General features: G+C 56.8%; 1 protein-coding gene across 2 annotated transcripts in view; it reads right to left on the reverse strand.

Moving 5' to 3' along the window:
- The window catches only part of AJAP1 (adherens junctions associated protein 1), a 120,488-nt gene extending 113,567 nt beyond the window's left edge, over positions 1-6,921 (reverse strand). The window contains exon 1 of one of the 2 annotated variants that reach the window (XM_058719329.1): positions 6,684-6,921. In XM_058719329.1, the coding sequence (XP_058575312.1) occupies positions 6,684-6,712 (29 nt within the window). In that variant the 5' untranslated portion in view covers positions 6,713-6,921. Of the gene's footprint in view, positions 1-5,485; positions 5,594-6,683 lie in introns of those variants that run through there. The other variant, XM_058719330.1, reaches the window with a different exon arrangement.
- Between the last annotated feature and the right edge of the window lie 13,909 nt (positions 6,922-20,830).

Here is a 20,830-nt window from a genome sequence, read left to right on the forward strand (position 1 = left end):
AGCAGGCTCCGTCACCCCCTCCTAAGTCCCCAAAAGCACCTACCTGCAGGCCAGCTGTCTCTCACTTGGGACGACTGGGCCCGAAGGCCGTTAGCTGTTGCCTCAGCCCTCGCTCAGTGTTCTACCTGCATCACTGGCCTGACCAGGCACAGAGGATGTGGCACGCACAGCAATTGTCCACTGCTGGCCAGCCCGACCCTCCACGGAGCTCATACTAACGAGCAACGGCACCGAAGTCCCACACTGGTTGGGGGGAGGGGTGGCAGGCTCTGAAATATCTACTTTTTGTCACTTCTGAGTCTCCACAGGACACTGTCCAGTATGACAACCCACAGCCCCCTGAGGCTCCCAAGTCCCCCAGCCGTGGCCCACATTCTCTTCCTACCAGATGGTGCTGATCTCTGCTCTGGCAACACTATTTCTACCCCGACACGTATCCCCCTCCGTTACTGGAGTGTGGGGTCTTTGAGGGCAGAAACCTTATTTTGGGGTCTGCACGGCACCTGCTCACAGCCAGCCAGCCCCTAGGCACGCGGGAATCAGGAGCAGGCTACAGGTGTAGATGAAATGAATACGAGATCGGGGATCGGGGCGTCATCTCTCGGGTGCACAGACATTTAAGGTGGACGTGTCAGATTAACTAAGAGTCGCCAGGCCGCCCGTGCCACTCCGTGACTTATTTTGTGACCGCGTATTTGCAGCTTTCGACCCCCTGAGCCCATTTTGCCCACCCCCAGCCCACACTCCAGCAACCACCAGTGGGGGGAAAAAATTCTGTAACTGAGCGAAGGGCTGGATGCCAATTCGACTTACAAACACCAGATCATCCAGCTGGGCACCTGAAACTAAGATAACGTAGGTCAGTTTTGCCCCAACGTTTTGAGAAAAGCAGACACGTGCTATCTGGTCCGGCACAAATTCTGCAGCTCACCGTTGGGACAGGAGCACAGGGGCCAGAGGTGTGTGTGTATCACGACCGCTCCTCAACATCTACCTACCCGCCCACCTGTGGACTCACAGACTGACCAGAACCTTCTCTTTCAAAGGAACTGCCTCCGTCAGCTCCACGTTTTCCTAGTCCCATGCATGAACCCACTTTCCCGTCCCCGAAAAAGCCAAAGGGAGGGGAGAACGGAGTCCAGTTGTGAGGCCAATAGTTTGCATTTGACCCCAAGCCCACCCTCACCCCACATCTCCCCAACCTCTCTCAGTGGTACCTTCCCCCTCGACCCCACCGCCACCCCTGTGCCACCTGCCTTCATGTTTTTTTCCCATCTACAGCCACTCCTCCTCCCACTTAGATATCGGATACTTTCACTCCTAGCAAACCCATGATGACTGATAGGGCTCAATAAGGATTGCTTTTTTTCCCAAACATGTCTGCATTCCAATTGTGACTAAATCTCACAGCAAAGAAAAGAATCTCTAATGGTGGAAATGTGAGCTCCAGAAAGTAGGGTGGAAGAAATGGTGTACCTCTTTGGGGCAGGACAAGGCCTACACCTGAGGCAGGTCCGGCTGGGAATTCCTTTCCTACGCCTCAGAGTTAAGGACGAGTAACCACAGGGCAAGACTTGACGAAGCAAGGGCACGGTGCCAGACAGACACGTTTACTCAGGCGCAGACGTCTCCTGAGCTTTTGCTATGTGCCACGCACTCTTCTCAGGAGGCAGCAAAGGACGAGGCTCAGTCCCTGCCCTCGTGAGCCCACAGTCCAGAGACCAGGGCTGCTCTTCCGGGCAAAGCAGGAAGCCCGAGCACCGGTTTCCAGTGGACACACCCCCTTGGTCTCCAAGGTCCAGACGCTTCGCTTTCCAGAAGCCCCTGAGGTCACGCACAGGCCCAAGCACTGGCTCCCCGGGAGGGCCGGCAACAAGGCTTCAACAGCCACATGGGCCAGGCAGCTGTCCACACGGGGTGGGAACAGAGGGAGGGCAGAGGAGCAGTGGGTCCTGCCACACCAGTGCTCCCTGGCTGGCCACAAAGAAGTGCAGCAAATGGCAGACGTCCGAGCGAGCGGACAGCACAGGCATGGTGGACGACAGGCTGGGAGGGCAGAAGCAGGGATGGACCCAGCATGGCTGCCACCAACCTTTCCTGGGGGGGCGGAGGGGGCGGGGAACAAAGTGACACCCTCTGCAGAGTGTAGGCAGGGGACAGAAATGCAAATACCAGCCCAGCACCCCCTCCCCGGGTCCCCTTGGTCCAGTGGCAGGACCCTGCCCTTTGCCAACACGGGACTCCCACCCAACCCGCCACCCCTGTCCTGGGCTCGCCTTCAGTGCCAGAGAGACTCACAGTGATGAGGATCCCCTCCCCCCATAGAGCAATGTTGGGTCTCTGGCTCCTCAGTCTCCCGGAGCCCTTGCCAGAGAGAGAAGACAAGACCCAGCAACCCAGCACAACTCACCGGGCCCGTCCAGGGGCAGCTGGGACACGATCAGGCAGCTGGCCCCAATCCTGCACCCTCCTCAGGAAGGGGTTTGGGGGGCCTGGCGGTGAAGAAATACCCCACTGTTCCTCGCCGATTGCCGGGGCGCAGAGTGCTGGCCCAAGTGGGGGGCTGGGGCAGCCAGGCCTCCTGCAGGCGATCACATCCGATCCCGCCCTGACATGGCAGGAGAACCGGGCGGCCCGGCCCCCCAACCCCAGGGCCCCCGAAACTCTGACAGGGGCAGGCTGCAGCCTCTGACTTTCTATTAACTGAGACTTAATCTGAGTTACGTAACTGCCGGTCCCCACTCGGGCGGCCTCATGACTCACCGACTCCTTTGAATTCCTGGAAGGGGGTCTTAGAGAAGGAGAGTCAGTGGGCCCCACGGCTGGTCTGCTCCAGCTCCGGCAGGGCCCAGCTCCTGCCTCCCCCTCGTGTCTGACCGGCATCGGGCAGGAGAAACCCTCTCGAGCCAGACTTCAAACATGAAAATCTAGATCAAGGATATATTTGGCTTTCCAAGCTAATCTGTACATCAATTTGGTCTCTACTGACTTGTAGCCCTTTGAAGAAAACTTGGCAACTACTCATATGGAAAGCAGAGGACTCTTACGTAACCCCAGACAGGAGCCCCTGGGCTCTGGAAGGCTCGGGAGTCATGGGTGGGTCGGGGTTTGCTGGTTATTCACTTCATCAAGACCCAGGATGCAGCTTTTATCCACAGGGCTGCGCAGGGTAGTCTGGGCACAAAAAGCCCAGGGAAGTGAAGGGAAACGTCTTGTGCCAGACATCTTGGTGGTGCCCAGGCCAGCGGGCTGGGGGATGGCAAGGCCAGGCTGGGCTGCCGCAGATCCCACGGACAGCTGAGCCACCCCGGCCAAGAGGACGCAGGACGCAGTGGGGAAGCAGGCTAGTCCCTCTCCGGAGACACGGAGACAGGCGTCTCGGGGAGGCGTGGAGCTGTCTCCGCTGGCTTGCCCTGCTCCCTACTTATCGCCCTCTTCGATGCACGGAAGAAAAGGAAGCAGGTGATTACAATAAATCAACAGAAAGGACAGACTGGGAAGAGCCCGCCAGCCCCTCCTCCGCTTGGCGGGTGGATCCCCTGGGTGGGCGTGGCATGAGGGGAGGGGGACGCGCCCCCCGCGGTGGAAAGATTGGAGCTGCCTCCCAGAATGGCCATTTATTCCAGCATCCCTGTCCCTGATGAGCATCCCAGCCGCGGACGCGCGATGGATTCCGGCTGCGACCAATTTGGTGTCACCAGCTGGAAATGGGCACGAGCCAGGCTTCACCGGGAGGGTGACGCCTGTGGACAGAGCCTCTGACTCCGTCCATCCTCCTAACGCCTCTGGCCAGTCCCCAGCTGCCGGAGGACTTTTGAGGTGGGGACGGTGAGGGGCAAACCGCTGGGTCCACGTGCTGGGCCCGAACGTGGTGCCGCGTGCGTGGCCAGCACTCGGGGGGGCTGAAAAGCACCCCGTGAAAACCGACTGTCACATCGCTTTGTCCCACGCCCACCCCCACGCAGACACACAGGCACCCGGGGCCTTGCGGTGGAAGGACAGACAGAGCGGCCCCCCGGGAGCACAGCCTGGGAAGGACACCTGGCCGATGTCCTGTACGCTCCCAGCCCCTGAGGAAAGCTGCAGCACGGTGGCCTGCAGCCTCCGAGGCCACTTGCAAGGAGGCAGCCAAACTCTGCTGCGTGCTTACTCAGCACCCCTCCGAGCTGGGCTCTGCGCTCCTTACTGTCGGAGCTCCGACCCAGCCGGTCAAGCTACAGGCTGCCTTCAAAAGACACCGTGATCCGTGCTTGCAGCTCTGAGACCACCACCACCACGCAGGCACAGCAACGGCTCCATCCGACTCCGTCCGTTTCTGCCTCGTGAGAGGAAAAGGCTGCTTGCACAGCTCTGGCCGAACACAGAAGCCAGACACCGAGCCCAGACTTCGTCTCGGGAGCCCGAGCAGAGAGCTTCTAGCTCAGGTGACGCCTGGAGCTGCTTTCCGCCACCTGGGCTCCGGGTTCAGCGTCTGCCTGACACAACCAGGTTCCAAGCCTGGCAGCAGGGGTGCCCTGAGCTCGCCTGGGGAGCCACAGAGTGGCGTGTAAGCAGAGACGATGACCGGCTTTCTTCAAGGAAAAAGTGCATTTCCAGCTTTCAAGCAAGCGATCCTGGCTTTGTTACTGCGACCCTCGCCTGGTGCGACGCTAAAAGCACACAGACCCTCCCGGCCAGGCACCTCTCCTGGCCAGGGGGTGGCTCTCACAGACATGACAGAGCCCTCTCCGGTCAGCCTCCAAGACAGGTGACAGGCTATCCTTAGAGGCACACATACAGAAAATCTCTTGTGCTAACACTGAAGGAAAAAAAGAAAAAAACAACAACAAAAGGTCAAACTTCAAAATCACCAACAGAACTATTTCCTACAGCAAAATCCCAAGGAGATCTCACTTGGGGATGCTTTAGAGGAACTGTTTTAGTGAATTCTGAACCAACACAGAGGCTTCTTTCCATGGTATTTACTCTCTTCTCCCCTTATCAAAATGTACTAATCTTTCAATCTAGCAACTTAGTGGTAATAATAATAATAATAATAAAAAGAAAGAAACCACATCAGCTCAAATAACTTGCGAGCAGTCGGTCAGAAATGAAGCACCAGACAGGAGCTCGGGAAGCATCTGGGAGCAGGAGGTGAGCCCAGAGCTGGGGCTGGGACCCTCTGCTCTTTCCCGAGGCCTTTCCGGGCTGGCTGAGACCTGAGAGACAGATGGCAGGGCACCTGGAGGGGGTCACCCGGCAACACTGCCCTCGATCCATTTTGTCTGCGTCCCAGAACAGGGAGCCTAAGCCTTATCTAGTCCAAGCACACGGTATCGATTCAGGCCAGGCCAATACCCAACAGGATTCGCTTCACCGTTAACCTTTTAAAGCCCACACTGGCAAACCAGCCACCGGAAAAAGGAGTGCCGCTTTCCAGAAAAAAAAAAAAAAAGCGGATAATAACATTTGACAATTTTCTCTAGATGTTCTAAACAGTGCTTACCCCCGGGGTGCGGGTTTGTCTCATAAATCAAAGGTAGCTAGACAACGCTCGGCGCGCTCGACAGAGGACACTCTTCCGATTTCTCAAAATCAGGTCGCGCACTTGGGTCTCCCTTCGGCTCACTCCCCCCAGCAGCACCTACCGGCCCTTTCCTCCCCAGCACGGGAGCGCAGTGCATCCCAGTGGACAAACTCCAGAACCGCACGCGCTTTCTCCGCCTCCGCCTACGTCCTCCCTGCTTTCGGTTGCAACCCGGGACCCAAACGCACCGGCTCGGCGAAGCCCCCTGGCAGGCGGGCGGACGGTTCGGGGGCGGCCTGCGGGACCAACGAGACAACCGCGCACTCCCGGGCCCTAGGCCGCCCGAGGCACGGGCCGAATGGCTGAGCGCCACGACAAGCGGGCAAAGTTTGCTCAAAAGGGTCTTCCTGAGTACCCCCGCCGCGAGTTCCCGGCTCGACCCCCTGGTGCCACCTGGCCCTGGAGTCCCGACCTAGACAAGCCCCCGGGCGCTCCCGAGGGTGTCTGCGTGGGGGTTGGGGGGGGGGCCGCCCGCGCACCTCCCCCAGAGCCCCAGAGTCTCCCGCCCCAGCTGCCCGCCAGCTGTGCGCGCCCGTCGGGCCCGGAGGTCACCGGCAAACAGCTGGATCGGCCGCTGGGAGCCCGGGAGGCCCCTGCTCAGCCCTGGGGCCCCGAGGAAGGGGAAGGGAGGGCGGAGTGGCTGTTTGATTTTGGTTTCCTCCAACTCCGCCTGCCCAGCTCTCACCGGGAGCCGGGAGCCGGGAGCCGGGAGAGCTCTGGCTTTCTCCGGCAGCCCCGGCACCCGCCCAGGGTCCACGGCCGGCCGGGGCCCCGGGGAGGAGGCGCGCCGGGGCGGCAGGCCAGGACACTGCGCTGCTGGCGCCGGGAGTCGCGGGCTCGACCGGCCGGCCCCGCTGCACGGGGAGCCGGGGCGGGCACCCCTGGCCGGACACGGACGCGCGCAGGCAGGGAGAGCCGGCCGCTCCCTGCGGGGCCGCGGAGCTCCGGGCTCGGGACTGGCACCCGGACGCGGCTCGCGCGGCCGCCTCCGGCCGCTAGCGGGGAGCGGGGAGGGGTCCCTTTATTCGCAACGTTGAGGAGAGCGCCGCTCCAGCCCAGCCCGGCACCCACGCACCCACGCAGCCACACGCACCCCGGCGCCGGCCGGGTCGCTCACCTGAGTCCTAAAAGCTGTTGAATCCACATGGTCACGTTTCGGACAGCGGAGCCTCAGACCTTGCTCGCCCCGGCCATCTGCGCGGCGCCCGCGCCCGCTCGCTTCCGTCCCGCGGCGCCGGTCTCCGGCTCTCGGTCCGCCGCCGCCCGCCGCCCGCCGCCCGCCGGCCGCGGGGCGCAGAGCGAGTCAGAGCGCGGCCGCGCGGGGCTCCATGCCGGCCGGCGCGCCGCCGCCGTTGGGGCGCATGGCTCAGGCGGGGCGGCCCGCGGGGGCGCACATCCTCGGGCCGGGGCGCGGGGCTCGCCGCCCCTCCAGGGGCGAGCCGGCGAGGGCGGCGGCGAGGCGGGGGCGCCCACGGCCGGCCCGGGAGGGGCGCGCTCCGGCGCTGCGGCCGCGCGGCGAGGGTCGGAGGAGACGCGGCTTCGCCCTCCGGGGCGGTGGGGAGGGAGGCCGGGCGGCGCCGCGGCGCACGGTGCGTGTCTCGTGGCGCGGCTCTCGCCTCCGGTCCCAGCCCCGCGCCGAGGGGGCGGCGCGGTCCGGGGGTGAGGGCGGCGGCGACGCGGAAGGACGCGGGTCGCTTCTGCGCGCCGCCAGGTCAGGGGGCTCCGGCGGGGGTGCGCCGCCGGCCGGCGCCGCTCAAGTTGGCCGGGGGCTCCGTCTGAGCGCTCGCTCTGCAGACGGCCGCGGCGCCGGAGGCCGGCAGGAGGCGGGCGCGGGAGGCGCGCGGGGCGAGGGCGCCGTGCAGCGCGGGGCGTGGGGACGCGCGGCGGCGGCGCCGCGCCGAGGAGGCGCGCGGGGATCCCGGGGCCCCGCCGCCCGCGCCCACCGCGCCCGCCGCAGAGCCGCCCGCGCCGCTTGGCCGCCTCCCTCCGCGCGTCTGCCTCTCCGCGCGTTCGCCCCCGCCTCCCCGAGCGGGTCCCAACTCCGCCCGCCCGGCCCGGCTCACGTCACCCGCCTTCCCCGCCCCTCGAACTGGAGCCGGAGCCCCCTGCCCGGCGCCGGCTGCCGCTCGCGGCCCCGCCTCGCCTCGCCCCGCGACGCGTCAGGCGGGGCCCCCGGCCGCCCCCTTGCCCAGCCCCTGCCGGGTCTCAGTCCCCACCTTGGGAGAGGCTCCGGAGAGGCCGCGGGCGCGGATTGGACCGCCGGGCGCCGCCGGATGGTGTTGCCACGGTAACCGGATGGCCTGCGAAGCGGTTCGAGGTTCCGACCCGTTTACCGGGGCGCCCAGGGGACCCGGAGAGCTCATTTGGGGAGGGGGCGTTCCCGCGGGAGCCCTGGGGCGGGGGGCGCCTGGAGCGAGAGGCTGCGCAGAAAGTTTCCTCCAGGCGGAGCTGCGCAAGAGGCGCCGCCAGAGTCTGCGAAGCGGGAGGGTTCCTCTTCCCGCCTCCCCGGCCCCGGCCTTGGGCCCCTGTGTTCCAGGTCAGCGCTTAGCGCCTTCTGTCCCAACCCAGCCCGGTCCCGAATTTCGACGCTCCCCTAGCCCCCCGGGACTGGGAGTCAGACAGCTCGCCCGACTGCCGCCTCCGCTTGGCCAGGCCCTTGATCCGGAGGATTCGCAGAGAGTTCCGGGCCCTCGGCCTCCCAGGCTCGTCGCCACAGCCGGTAATCCGGTCCCTTCCCCATCCCAGGACTTCCCTCGTGCCTTCTGGGTGAGGCTGCGCTTGCAGGGCAGGAACTGGAGGAGGAAAGGCTCTAGATGCGGGCCTCTTTCACCCAGAGAAGTGACCTACAGTGAACTGCCCCCCCCCCCCCCGAGGCCGGACCTGCTGTGCTGACCAGGGAAACCACCCAGAGAGGCCCGCCGTCTACTCGGCGCCCTCCACGGAGGCGCAGAGTTGGAGGCCTTAGAGACCACCGAGTGCCGCCCTTCTGCGGCAGACGTGGAAGCCGGGTCCAGGGAGTGGAGGGAAGGTTAACTCACACTGGACCTGATCTGTGCAGGGGCCTCCCCTAGCTAAGCTCTGGAATCACACCAGTCTTGTGAGATCAGCGGAGACCCCACTTGGCTGCTCGGGCCTCCCTGGGAAGGGCAGTGAGTTGGTGGGAGGGCAGATCCAGGCCCAGCATGGATGGAACTTTGGACTCCCACGTGCACCCTTCTTCCCTGGGCATCGTGGGAGTCTACTCCACCCAGACGGGAGGTCCAGGAAGATCCCAGAGGAGAAAGGCCAGAAGCAAGGAAGGATAGTGGCAAGAACCCAGATTTTGATGTGGGCAGACCAGCCACTCCTGTTGCCTAACTGTGGGGTCATGGTGCCTTCTCTGGCCTCTCTGATCTTGTTTCCTCCTCTGCAAAATGGGTCTCATGTTCCCTTCCAGATTTTCATGGGGATTCAATGAGATGGCCTCACACACACCGTCGCAATTGTGGTTCAGGGAAGCACCAGGCTGAGTCAGCACTGCACCTGCCTGGCCACTCCTGGGTGGTCTTCCCCCACAGCCTTCTCCCTGAGGGGTTTGGGGGAACACGTCCCACTAAGGGAGACAGGGAAGTATTGGAACAGCAGGCTGGGCCCAGGATAGTCAGGGGAGAAGGGGGTGCCCACAGTGCTGCCACCTAGCGGGACAAAGTGGGGGTGCTGCAGGAGGGAGGCCCTTGGAGGAGCCAGGACAACCCTGGGCCAGGTGGGCTGTGGGTGGGGGGAGTCCCAACCTGCTCTGTTCCAGGGACCCCCTTCAGCAGCCACGTGCGAACTTGCCCACCTTGTCTCAGGATGTTTATAAATGCACACACTGAAATGCAGAGGGTTTTTAGGAAGTCAATGATATTGCAAAGTGTTACCCAAATATTAAAACAAATATGGTACTTTCAGACGTCAGAAGTCTCGGTCGTGGGATGGGGGAATGACTGCCTGCAGTTCCCTGTTTGGCCCCAGTTCAGGGACCTCCTGCCACTGTGGCCTGTTGCCTACATGTGTGATGGACAGAAATGCTGGATTTCAGTGGGAATTGGCAAGAATAAAGATGTCATTTTTCCCCACCCAAGTATAGAGACCCCTTGGACTCTACCCACATACCCTGGGGGTCCCCAGCCCTCAGATATGAGCCCCAGGACCAAGGATTGTAGAGAGGAGTGTGTTCTGGGAAAAAAAAAAAAAAAACAGGGCAGAAGCTGGCAGGAGTCTCAGGGACATCAGACTCTACCGGACACAAGTGAGCACAGGCCTCTCGATCTTTGGGGGAGGGAGGCCGCCCTCCACCCCCCTCCCCCACCCCGGGCTGGAGCATCTCCGTAAGGACGAGGGCATACCAGTTTCCTTTTTCCTTTGGGCACCGATCACACCAGCACAACTCCCGCCAAAGAGAGCACCCACCTGGTACTCTGTTTGTGTTTATTTTTTTCTCTTGATGAAAACATTGTCATTTCTTACATGCTGTAAAATAATAAAGCCAAGACTTCTATTTCACCATTAATGCAACCGATTTCCTGTACTTTAACGGCTTCTCACATTTCTGACCCTTTCATTTTCCTCGCCTGGGAATTGGGAGGGTGGGTGTATGTCATCCCACACCGGAGACACAGACTTGTCACGTGCACGCACACACACACACACACACACACACACACACACACAGGCTTAGCAGCTTCAGCAAGTGCAAAAGGAAAGTTTTCAGATGTACCCGCTGTAGAAAGATCCCCTCCCCACATCTGGCTGCTACCTGCGCCCTCCCAGCCCCCTCGCCTCTGCCCTGCCCTATTTTCCCAACAAAGGATTTGGCTGACCCTCTGCCGGAGGTCCTCTTTGAAGCTCTCTTAGGCCATTTACCTAATGGCCTTCAGCGAGTGACTATTTTTAAAACCCATCCAAGCCAAATTGAGCTTCCACTGTTCATTTTTCTCCCAAGGAGGTAGATGTGTCTTAAGCATGACATTTGATTAAATAGCTAAGTTTGTGATTTTAAATGGAAGGGAAATGCTGATTAAAATTATTATAAGTCTCTTTAAAGCGTTCACACTAGTGTCTTCTGTGCCCCCTGCCTTACCAGCTCCCCCCACCCCCCCGCACAAGAAAACTTGCTTGTGCTGGGGTGGGGACAGGGAATGAACTCCAGGTGGCTTTTCCTTCTGGGGGAGGTTAAGTGCCCAGACTTTAGAATTCCTGCCTCGTCTTCGGAGCTGGTCGCCAGGTGCCAGGTGAGGCTTGCACACAGCTGCAGACTCCAGCTGAGTGCAAGGGGAGGGAAGCCGAGATTGCCTACCCCCACCCCCACCCACACCCACAACAGTCATCCCACAGCCCAGGGTCAGCAAAAGAAAATGCCAGGTGTCTACTGTCCATTCAGACACACTTGTGTATCAGAAAGAGGAAAAGTTGCTTCCTCTGCTTGTTCTGAGCAAGTGATGGGCTCTGAAGGCAGGTGAGAAAAGGACTGCCTAAGAATTTGATCTGGCTGATGAGGGGGTGGGGAAGCCCCAGTTTCAAGGCTTTTAGGGATTCTCTGTGATGAGAGCTCTGCTACATCTATCACATGGGCAAGGAAGAGGATTAGTTTGCATTGCAAAATAAAGTGACAATTTGAGCACAGCCCCTTGGCATTGTGGAGTCTGGGGGTCTGGAGCCTGAAGTTGGAGGAAAGAGAAGGTCCAGAGGTGGGCAGATGCATGCTGAGAGGCCAGTCAAGGGCTGGGGTGCCCCAGGGGAGGGGCCCCAGTGCCCAGCGGAGTCCTTACTTTCTCTTAACTGTGGCTGAGACCAAAGTCTGAGGGTTTTGTCTTGTGTTGTGGTTCTGCTCTAAGGCAGTTGTGGGGGGGCGGGTAGTGATGGAAGGGGTGGTCTCTGTTGTAGGGCAGGTCAGGGTGGGGAAGAGGCAACAGTGTCTGCAGAAGCCAGAAGATGTGAGGAAAGTCCCCTTTCTCTCTCATACTCCAGGAGACACTGGGCTTTGGGAGGGGGAGGGAAGAGGGACTAGACCTCACAAAGTACTCAGGATGGGGCTCATTTGGATAAATGAGCTGAAAAAGAAGTGGGGGAGATCAGGGACATGGGAGAAAAGACCTTTGGTTTTGCAGGGGGGTGAGTCTCTCGCTGGTCCCCAAAAGTCCGACCCCTACGAGGAGGATGAGAGAATTCATTCACCTCGTTGAATGAGCACCAAGCATGTACAGAAAGGACCAGTGGATGCAGCAGCCTGGAAACAAGCATGTCTGGCTGGAGAGCTCCTTAAATGGGGACAACTGCTCAGGAAAGAAGGTCTGACCCGAGAGCGGTTGCTGTTACTGCCAGAGACCCTGGGCTCCAGGCAGAGAAGGCAAAGCTGGATGCCGGTAGGTCTCAACTATTGATGTCCTTTCCAGATTGATTCATAAACCGCATCAGTCAGCTGCGACTCGATTAGGTTGTATCAACAGACAACCCCCAGAGCTCCATGGCTGAACCCAACAAAGATCAATCTCTCACTCTTGCTCACGACCACCAACAGTCGCCACCAGCTTTGCCGCACATTGTCTTCATTCTGGGACCCAACCTGAAGGAGCTGCCCTTACCTGGACATCCCTAGTCCCATAACACAAGGCACGGAGTCATGGTGGAACTTCATAGTGGCCCTTTAAAACTGCTGCTGGGAAGGAACACATGTCACTTCTGTGCACATTTCACTGGTCGAGGCAAGTAACACGGCTGGGCTGGCAGGGGTAGGCTGAGGAAATATTACCCTCACACAGGGAGGGACAGGCACCACTTGGGACACTCCTGCAATCTACTAAGTTTACCAGTAGATGTCAATGATTCAAGAAGATAGCTTGCATTTCAATTTCACTGAGCCCCTAAACTCAACAATGCCAGAATCTGTTCAAAGGAAGGAGGGTGTTTTCTGGAAGGCATGCTGAGTCTGCACACCTTTTCTATCTTCAAACTCTAGATAGCTTTTGCCTTTCAAGGCTGAGAAGACTGGGGACTAGATTACACTACCTGTCCAAGGGTCGGGCACCTGACTAATGCTAGAAACACAGAGACACACTTGTCAACTACAACTGGTGATGGGGGTGATTTGCTTACCCCTAGCTGTAGGGATAACCAGATAATGCCTCTTCTGAGGCTATACTTCTATCTAGAGGGAGGAGCTGTGAATTGTCAAGAAAAATCACCAAACGTCACCATCATCATCACCATAATCACCACAACCACCACCATCACCACCATTATCATCAACATCATAGTGACCACCATCATCACCATCGTCACCATCATCATCGTCGCCATCGTCACCATTGTCATCATCATCACCACCATCATCACCATCACCACCATCATTGTCACCATCATCATCACCATCGTCACCACCATCATCACCGTCATCATCATCGCCCCCACCATAGTCACTCACCATTATCATCATCATCATCATCAACAGCAGCAGTAGCAGCATCTTTTAAGAATTTTATTGGTGCTCTGGATCTACGGACAGACCCCTTCTTAGCACCAAAAAGCATCTGACCCTTCTATGGCCTCCTTTTCTAACCAATGTTCATTGGACCCCATCTTCCTCAAGTAGCAGCTCAGGTGACGTTGGAGCTGCTCACAGCCAATCCAGAGAGTAATCGAGCAGAAAAGCCACTTCCTCTAATGATGCCTTGTCTAAGCTGTTATCCTCAGGCTTGAAGAGGCTTCCGGAACATGCCAAGGAGGGAGGAAGACACGTCACTTATTGAGTGCCCTGATGCAGAGCAAATACCCAGCTGGCTTGCTCCAGTGTGGCCTGAGATTCACCCCAGTCTATAAGTATCAGCCACCATGATGAATTCTACATTTCTAATCTCATTTAACCTCCACAACAACGCGGAGAGGTTGATAATATCATTCTAGCTGAGACTAACATTTAAAATATTAAGCACCATGCAGCTTGAGCACTGGACCGGAGGCTGGCTATGGCCACGGAGCCAAGCAGCAGTCCTGGGGGTGAGGTGCCGAAGGAACGTGGGGTGTTGCAGGGAGAGTGCAGAGGCCGTTTCCAACTGGCACAAAGCCATTTCAGTATTAGAATATTGTAATATTTGAGCATGCTGCCTAAACATCAGACCTACTCACCATCATATGTACATATAAGTAGTTCAAAGAGGATTGTCCAAGTTCACCCAGCAGGGAAGGGATGACTCCATGACCCAGCCTGGGCCTGTTCAAAGCCAAGGCTCTATTTAGTGTGTCACATGGGGGCCGCTCCGGGCAAAACCACTTCTTCATTTTATTCCCCACTTTCTGAATGTGTCAAAAAGCAGAACCCCTGATAAGCAACAAGGATTCAAGGCCCCAAAACCCTGGGTCATTGTTTTCTTCTATACAGTATAGCCGGCCCCGGAAGCTCACCTTTAAAATGCGCTTTTATGAAATATTCACCATTCAGCCCTCTAGAGAATGTAGGATAACACGCTGTTAGCTGACTCGCCACTATCCACTCTCCTCTTCATCCTTGTTAGTGGAACTTATGGTGGCGGTTGGGGGTGGGGTGTTGACAAATGTGCCAGGCCACAAGTTTATACGTCCCAGCCTCTCTTGTACTAGGGCGGCCTGTGACGCACTTCTGGCTAGCGATGCGTAGGCAGACGTGGCTTCGTGGGACTTCCCGCAAAGCTCTTCGGGGGAGGGCTCATCCTTGAGCATGTACCTTTTGCTTTCTGTCTTCTCCTCATTCCCGCCTGGCACACAGATGGGATGCCGGTGATGCAGTAGCCACGTTATAAAGCCGAGGCGACAGGTGTGTGCGTGGAAGCTACAAGCCGAGAATGCCAGAATGAATGGGTAGCAATAGTCTGGGCCCCCGAGGCATCGTGGGTTTCCATATGAGCCTCCCCACAGACTTTCTCGTAGGTAAGAAATAGAAACCAGGCTCAGGTCAAGCTATAGTTTATTCCGGTTTTCTGTAGCTTTCGGGCAAATGTAATGGAGCGGGTCAGTGTTTCTCCACAAGGCTGGGAAATCCTGGGCACAGGCTAAGCTTCTTCTTGGTCAGGGAGGGATTTTACGACCCCCACTCAATGGTACAGTCAAAGAGGGGGACAGAGACCTGGAACCAGCAGGCTACACAGGCGTGCCGCGTGGGTTTCACATCGCCCACAGCACGTCCTGACCCATGCTTATTTCACCAGTGCCAACTCAGTGCATCTTTGGCTGAGTTCTGACCCGGGGTGGGGGTTGGGGTGGGGCTGAGGGTTCCTCGGCTTTTCATTCTCGGGTTTCTGAGGTCTTCACCGAGAGGGCAGGCAAACACCGAATCTCCCGGGAGACAGTGACTCCTGGCTCTGGGTTTGATGTCTGGTGCCCTGGAGTTTTCCTTTGTTACGGGAGCCAACAAAAGGCTCTGGAGAAGGCAGCACAGATCTGCCTGGCCTGGAGCAGGTGTTTAAAAGCTGAATCAGGCCCACGGCTTCCCAAATGAGCTTGAGAAGTTTCATTTCTCCCAGCTATATAAAGCGACGGTAGCAATCCAGGATATCTTTTCTCGGAGCAGCTGTACTAGAATTCCTCCCCACAACACCCCCGGCACCCCCGTCCCACTCACCCACCGCAGAGATCCACAAAATCAGGGTGGACATTTGTATCCAACAAGAGGGAGCGTGTGGGAGACAGAAGAACACGGGGTGTCTGTTTGTTTGTTTGCTTGCTTGCTTTTTAAGAAACAAGTAAATCCAAGTCCTGCCTCCACCACGTCCCAGCTGCATGACGGCAGACCAGTTATATCACTCCCCTGACTGGTCCTCACATCCTGAAAGTAGGACGTAAAGGGGTGTGCCTCGGAAGACTAAATTAGACGAACGGTGGAAGGCTCCTGTGTGTTAGATGTGCTCACGGTTACCATTATTAGGAAGCAGCCCGCGGTCAGTGACATTGATGCCCATCTGAAGACAGACATCGACTATTTATTCACCTTTTCTTCATGCAACGAGCATTTACGGTGCTGGGTCCCAGGTGCCAGCTGCACTGTGGTAGGATAAACACACCTGATCTCTGCCCTTACAGGACTTACAGCTCAGGGAGGAATTCAGACGATAAACACATACACAAGACCCGAATGCCTGACTGTCCATTGACAACTTCCTGAAGGTCACCGGCTGGCTACTGTCTAACACTGAGCACCACCCCCTCCTAAGCTCTGTCTGCTCTCAGGGGTTCGAGCCCGTAAGCACGTTCCTAGACTTGTGTCCTGAAGGAGCACATGACCCTGTGAATTGCTGGGGAGGGGTGGTGTCCAGGTCGCAGAAGAGAGTCAGCAGAATAATACTGGTGGAAAGCAGGTGCTATACCTCCACGCGTGTCCGTGAGCGTGATACCTCACTCAACGGGAATCGAGTGCCCGCCTACTGCAGACACGAATCTGCTAAGTGCCGTGGGGGGTGTCCCTCCAGCTGTGCCCTGAGAGCCGGGTGAGAAGAGGATGATGCATGCACAGTTGGGTCAGCCTCCCTTCAGGCAGAGTGCCCAGCAGTTTAGGGTCAGTCATTCTTAAATCCGTCCGCTCACTTAGCCAAAATGTATGCTGTGGCTGCTGAATCAGACAAGTGAGGTCGCTGCTCAGGACACTCTCTCTTCCATTCTAGTGAGTTCCAGAAAGCACAGACCGGACAAACATCCCCTTGGAACCTGGACTTGGGACTAGGGGCTGGGGAGATCGGACACTCACCCTGCCCAGATTCCCCGGGTCAAATCTCAAGCCCCAAACACTCAGAGGGGACAAGTTGTCAAACTCTCCAATTGGGGCATCCACTATTAAAGCCTGCTTGAAAATGGGAAGGGGGCAGCAAGCCTCATGTGCGTAGGATTTAAGAAGGTTGAGTGCCAATCTGGGGGAGGTGACTGTGCAGAGGGGGGCTCTCTGCAAGCAGGGTGACCATACGTTCCAGTCTGCCTGGGGCTGCCATCTGGGGTAACTGTTCACCGGGCCCCATCTCCCCCTCAAAGTGTCCTAATTTGCACTGTATATTTTGTGCTGACCCAATCAATCAAGCGTGTCCCACATCAAAAGCTCCAGGCATCAAAGAGAGCCCCCCGCGGGATACAAACCCCCAGGGGTCTTAAGAATGAGTAGTGAAAGTCCACACAGGAATTTGCACATGCATATTCATGGCAGCAGGAATCCCAGTAGCCAAAAGGTGGCCACAACCCAAATGTCCACCAACAAGTGGGCGGATACACAAATGTGTGATTCACCCATGCAACGGAGTAGCTCTCAGCCATAAAATGAAACACAGGGCACCCTACAACATGGATGCACTTTGCGAACATTGTGCTAGAGAAAGAAGCCAGACAAAGGCTTGTTGACGTAAACTGTGCAGAATAGGGAAATATATAGGGCCAGAGAGCACCTTGCTGGCTGCTTAGGGCTGTGGGAGCTCAGCGAAGGGAGGGAAGATAAGAGAGGGATAGCTAAAGCCTACAATTTATTTTGGGGGTGATGAAAATGTTCCGATGTTCACCGTGGCGATGGTTGCACATGTCTGTGGCTACATCAAAAACCATTGAATCGTGCACAGCAAATGGCTGAATTGTGTGGTATGTGAATTATATCTCGATAAAGCTGTTATGTGTTAACTATTCTGGAATTAAAATTAAAAACTTAATAAAAAAAAGCACGCCTGGGTGAAAGAGTCATCCCAAGTAAGATAAACCAATACATTTTAACTTAAGAGAGTGCAAAAGGCATGGCTATGGAATTTCTCATTGCAACTAACTTTTAAGAAACTACCACTTGTCAAATTTTAGTGTAGTATGAAATAAGACGCCCACGATTGTCTGAAAAGGCTGTTTCTCAACTACATATATGTCCGAGGCCATATATGCAGTTTTCTTCATATGATTTCACCAAAGCAACTATAAAGCTGAAAAAAGACACAGATAGGAGAATCCAGACGTCCTATGCAATTTATTTTTAATTTGGAAATGCTGTTTACATCATCAACAAAAAAAATTCTTTTAAGGAAAAAGGAAATAGAAACTCAGGGGTTAAGAGCCAGCTGCCAGACCCGGATCTTGGCTGAGCCACTTAACAGCAGCAAAGGCCTCAGACCAGCGACGTCACCCCTCCTCGTCACCTGCAAAATGGTTGCATCTGTCTCATGATCATTAGGAGGGATTATGGACTAACCCCCAGTGCGATGGCATTGGGAGGTGGGGCCTTGGAGGGGTGATTAGTGTTGGTTTAGATCATGAGGATTGGGCCCCCGACGGGATGGGCGCCCTACAAGGAAGGAAGAGATCCCAGCGCTCGCTCCCTCTGCCATGCGAGGACCCAGCGAGAAGCCGGGAAGAGGGCTCTTGCCAGGAACAGAATCCTGGACCTCCAGCTCCAGAGCTGTGAGAGCTACAGGTCCATTGTCTGAGCCCCCGGGCCGTGGTGTTTGCTGCAGCGGTCCGAGTAGACGGGGACAGGACCAGGTGGAGTGTACCCAGCCCTCCCCAGGTGCTTCCTGCTCCTCCAGCCACCCTACACAGATTCAGAACCCGGCTGAGCAGGGGGGTATTTAATTCTGAAATGCATAGAGTGAAGGGCCATGCCGCCTGCTCTGTCCAGGGCATGCCCATGTGAGTTTCCTGGCTGGAGATCATATCCCACTTTGGAAGACTCCATTCCTTCTCTTTGGGCCAAGATTTCCCTTGTTTTTCTGCAGCTCCAGAAAGATGGCCCACTGGTGTCAGCATTTTGTGCTGTCTCTCACTGCCCAGCCTTCCCGGCCGGCAGCCTCCCATGTGCCCATCGGGCAGTGGAGGCAGCCATCAGGGAGAGGAAGGCAGTGCAGCCGAGGACATCCTGTGTGATTGGCTTGACTGTTCCCCGGGGATGGGGGTCCACGTTTCCCCTTTGTCCCCGCCCAGGTCCGGGTGGCCTTGAGTTTTCACGCTCACACCACCGTCTGAAGCCCTTACTGACCTGCCCAAGGTGAGAGATTTCCCTGGATTTGGTTGAGGGACGGAATCTCGGCGTCCCAAGGCCAGCAATGCAAGGTAGACATGTGACCCTGAGCTGCTACAGAATTTGTCCTGGATTCTAGTGTCGCATTAATGCATTTTTGCCAGATCTTCAAGAGGCCCAGGGATGGGAAGCGAAAGCTCGGGGTGAGAGCACTAATTTTCCAAAGCCCTATTTCTGCATGAGTCGCTTTCCTCGGCCTGATAGTATTCCAGCTTTTAGGAAGAGGGTGGCACGGGGTTGGAGCATGAAGTCAGAGAGCACTAATTAGCCCTCCCTGACTTCAAAACTAAAATATTCGTGCAGTAGGTGATCATGATTATTGTTGCTGTTATTACCACCACTCCAGTCACTGGTGCTCTAGCCCTTTCATCCCAGAATTTCAAAGCAGAAAGCTTTGTAAGGAGACGGCCATTCATTTGTACAATGAGAAGCATCTTTTGAAAGTGGAGCTTTCAGACTCTTGATGGAAAAGACTCTGGTTTCTACCAGCACGATTACTAGGATGACAGAGTCCTGAGAATGGATGTGTCTGTCAAGTGGGGTCCAGGCTCTGATGTCAGAGGCATAAGGTCCCCACACGCTACAGAACTTGGGGGTCCAAGCTTCTGAAATTCTCTGCAGCCAACTCTGTCCCCTGCACCTTCCCCCTTTCCCAGGAGCCAAGGCCTCCGTCAAAGGGCAAGGGCAAACCAGATCCCTGCAGCAGGAGACAGGCACGGCCAAGGGGCGGGCTCTGGCCAGACTTCTTGGGCTCGGACTCTGGCTCTGCCCCCGGAAATTTCAGTTGTGTGTCCTTGGGCAAGTTGCTTAACCTATCTGTGCTTCTGTAAAATGAGGTTAACATAGTCTCTACCTCTTGGGAGTTCTAAGCAGCAAATGAGTCATCAGAGGCCGTTAGAGGGTGTTTGGCACAAAGTAGGTACTTGCGAGGTTATGGGGACATGAATGATGGCCATGGTGATGTTACTTCCTGGCTGCAAACCCAACAGCGGCTCCTTCTTGCTCTGATACAATGCAGAGCCTTGTCATGACGCAGGAGCCTCCTTGGTTCTAGGGTGCTCCCCACCACCCCCCTCCTGCCGCCACCCACCCAGCCCCGCCAGAGTCCTGCCCCGTCTTACTTGTCCATAGGCCTCTGCAGTGGCCGGTGGTTCCTGTTGGAGAGTTCCTCCTCCTGGAGCTCGTACTCTCTGGCCAGCTCACCCTGGTCCCGTAGGCCTCGGTTCAATGTCACGTCCTCTGCAACGTTTCCCCAGCCTCCCTGTGGGACCACATGTCTCCCCTCCGTGTGCCCTCAGCACACGTGTCCTTTTTCTAGCCACAACCCATCCCTCTCTTTCACCTTCTCCCAAACCCCCGTCATCATCATCATCACCATCATCATCATCATCATGATCTTCTCCTTCCACTGTCCCCTCGTTACCTCTGGGGCAGGACTTGAAGTGGAAATTGTAGTAGCTGCTCCCTGCAAATGTCCTTCCCGGCTCTGCCAGGAACACGCACACCTCAGCATGGAGTCTGGTGTTTATGAACAAAGGTGGTGTCCACACCTCTTGGGGAAGTTCTTCCCCTTTGTTTTTAAAAAAAAGTTTACGTTTATTTATTTTTGAGAGAGAGAGAAACAGAGCATGAGTGGGGGAGGGGCAGAGAGAGAGGGAGACACAGAATCCGAAGCAGCTCTAGGCTCTGAGCTGTCAGCACAGAGCCTGACGCGGGGCTTGAACCCACGAACCGTGAGATCATGACCTGAGCCAAAGTTGGACGCTTAACCGACTGAGCCCTCAGGCGCCCCGGGGAAGTTCTTCCCTTTTACTGGGTGTCTCGCAGGTCACGGGGAGACAACATGGCAGTGCCACTCATGGCCTGGCTCACTGAGGGTGCTGAGTGCCAGTGCCCTGAGTGTCTGGATGGTTACTCGGGGAGATAAACCGGTGGATAAGTGTTCAGGTGGGAGGGCCGGTCATTCCGGCAAAGGCTGGGGAAGGGCTGTTTACACCCCTCTCTGTGAAAAGGCCCCCTGGGTCGCTTGGCAGACTCACTGTCCTATGTCATCATAAAACCCTGTGACAAATTAATGGAAGTAATTTCTAGGGAGGCCCCCAATGAGTAGACGTCTCCTTTCATTGTTGTTAAATATCACAAATGAAGAATGTGTCCTGGAAACACATGACACACGGGGATTTTGCTAAATGCCAGGCTCTTGACCGCATTTTGGGAATAACTGGCTGAGAGCAAGAAGTTGGTTTAAC

The sequence above is a fragment of the Neofelis nebulosa genome, chromosome 2 (assembly GCF_028018385.1).
Source record: "Neofelis nebulosa isolate mNeoNeb1 chromosome 2, mNeoNeb1.pri, whole genome shotgun sequence".
NCBI classification, from domain to species: Eukaryota; Metazoa; Chordata; class Mammalia; order Carnivora; family Felidae; genus Neofelis; species Neofelis nebulosa.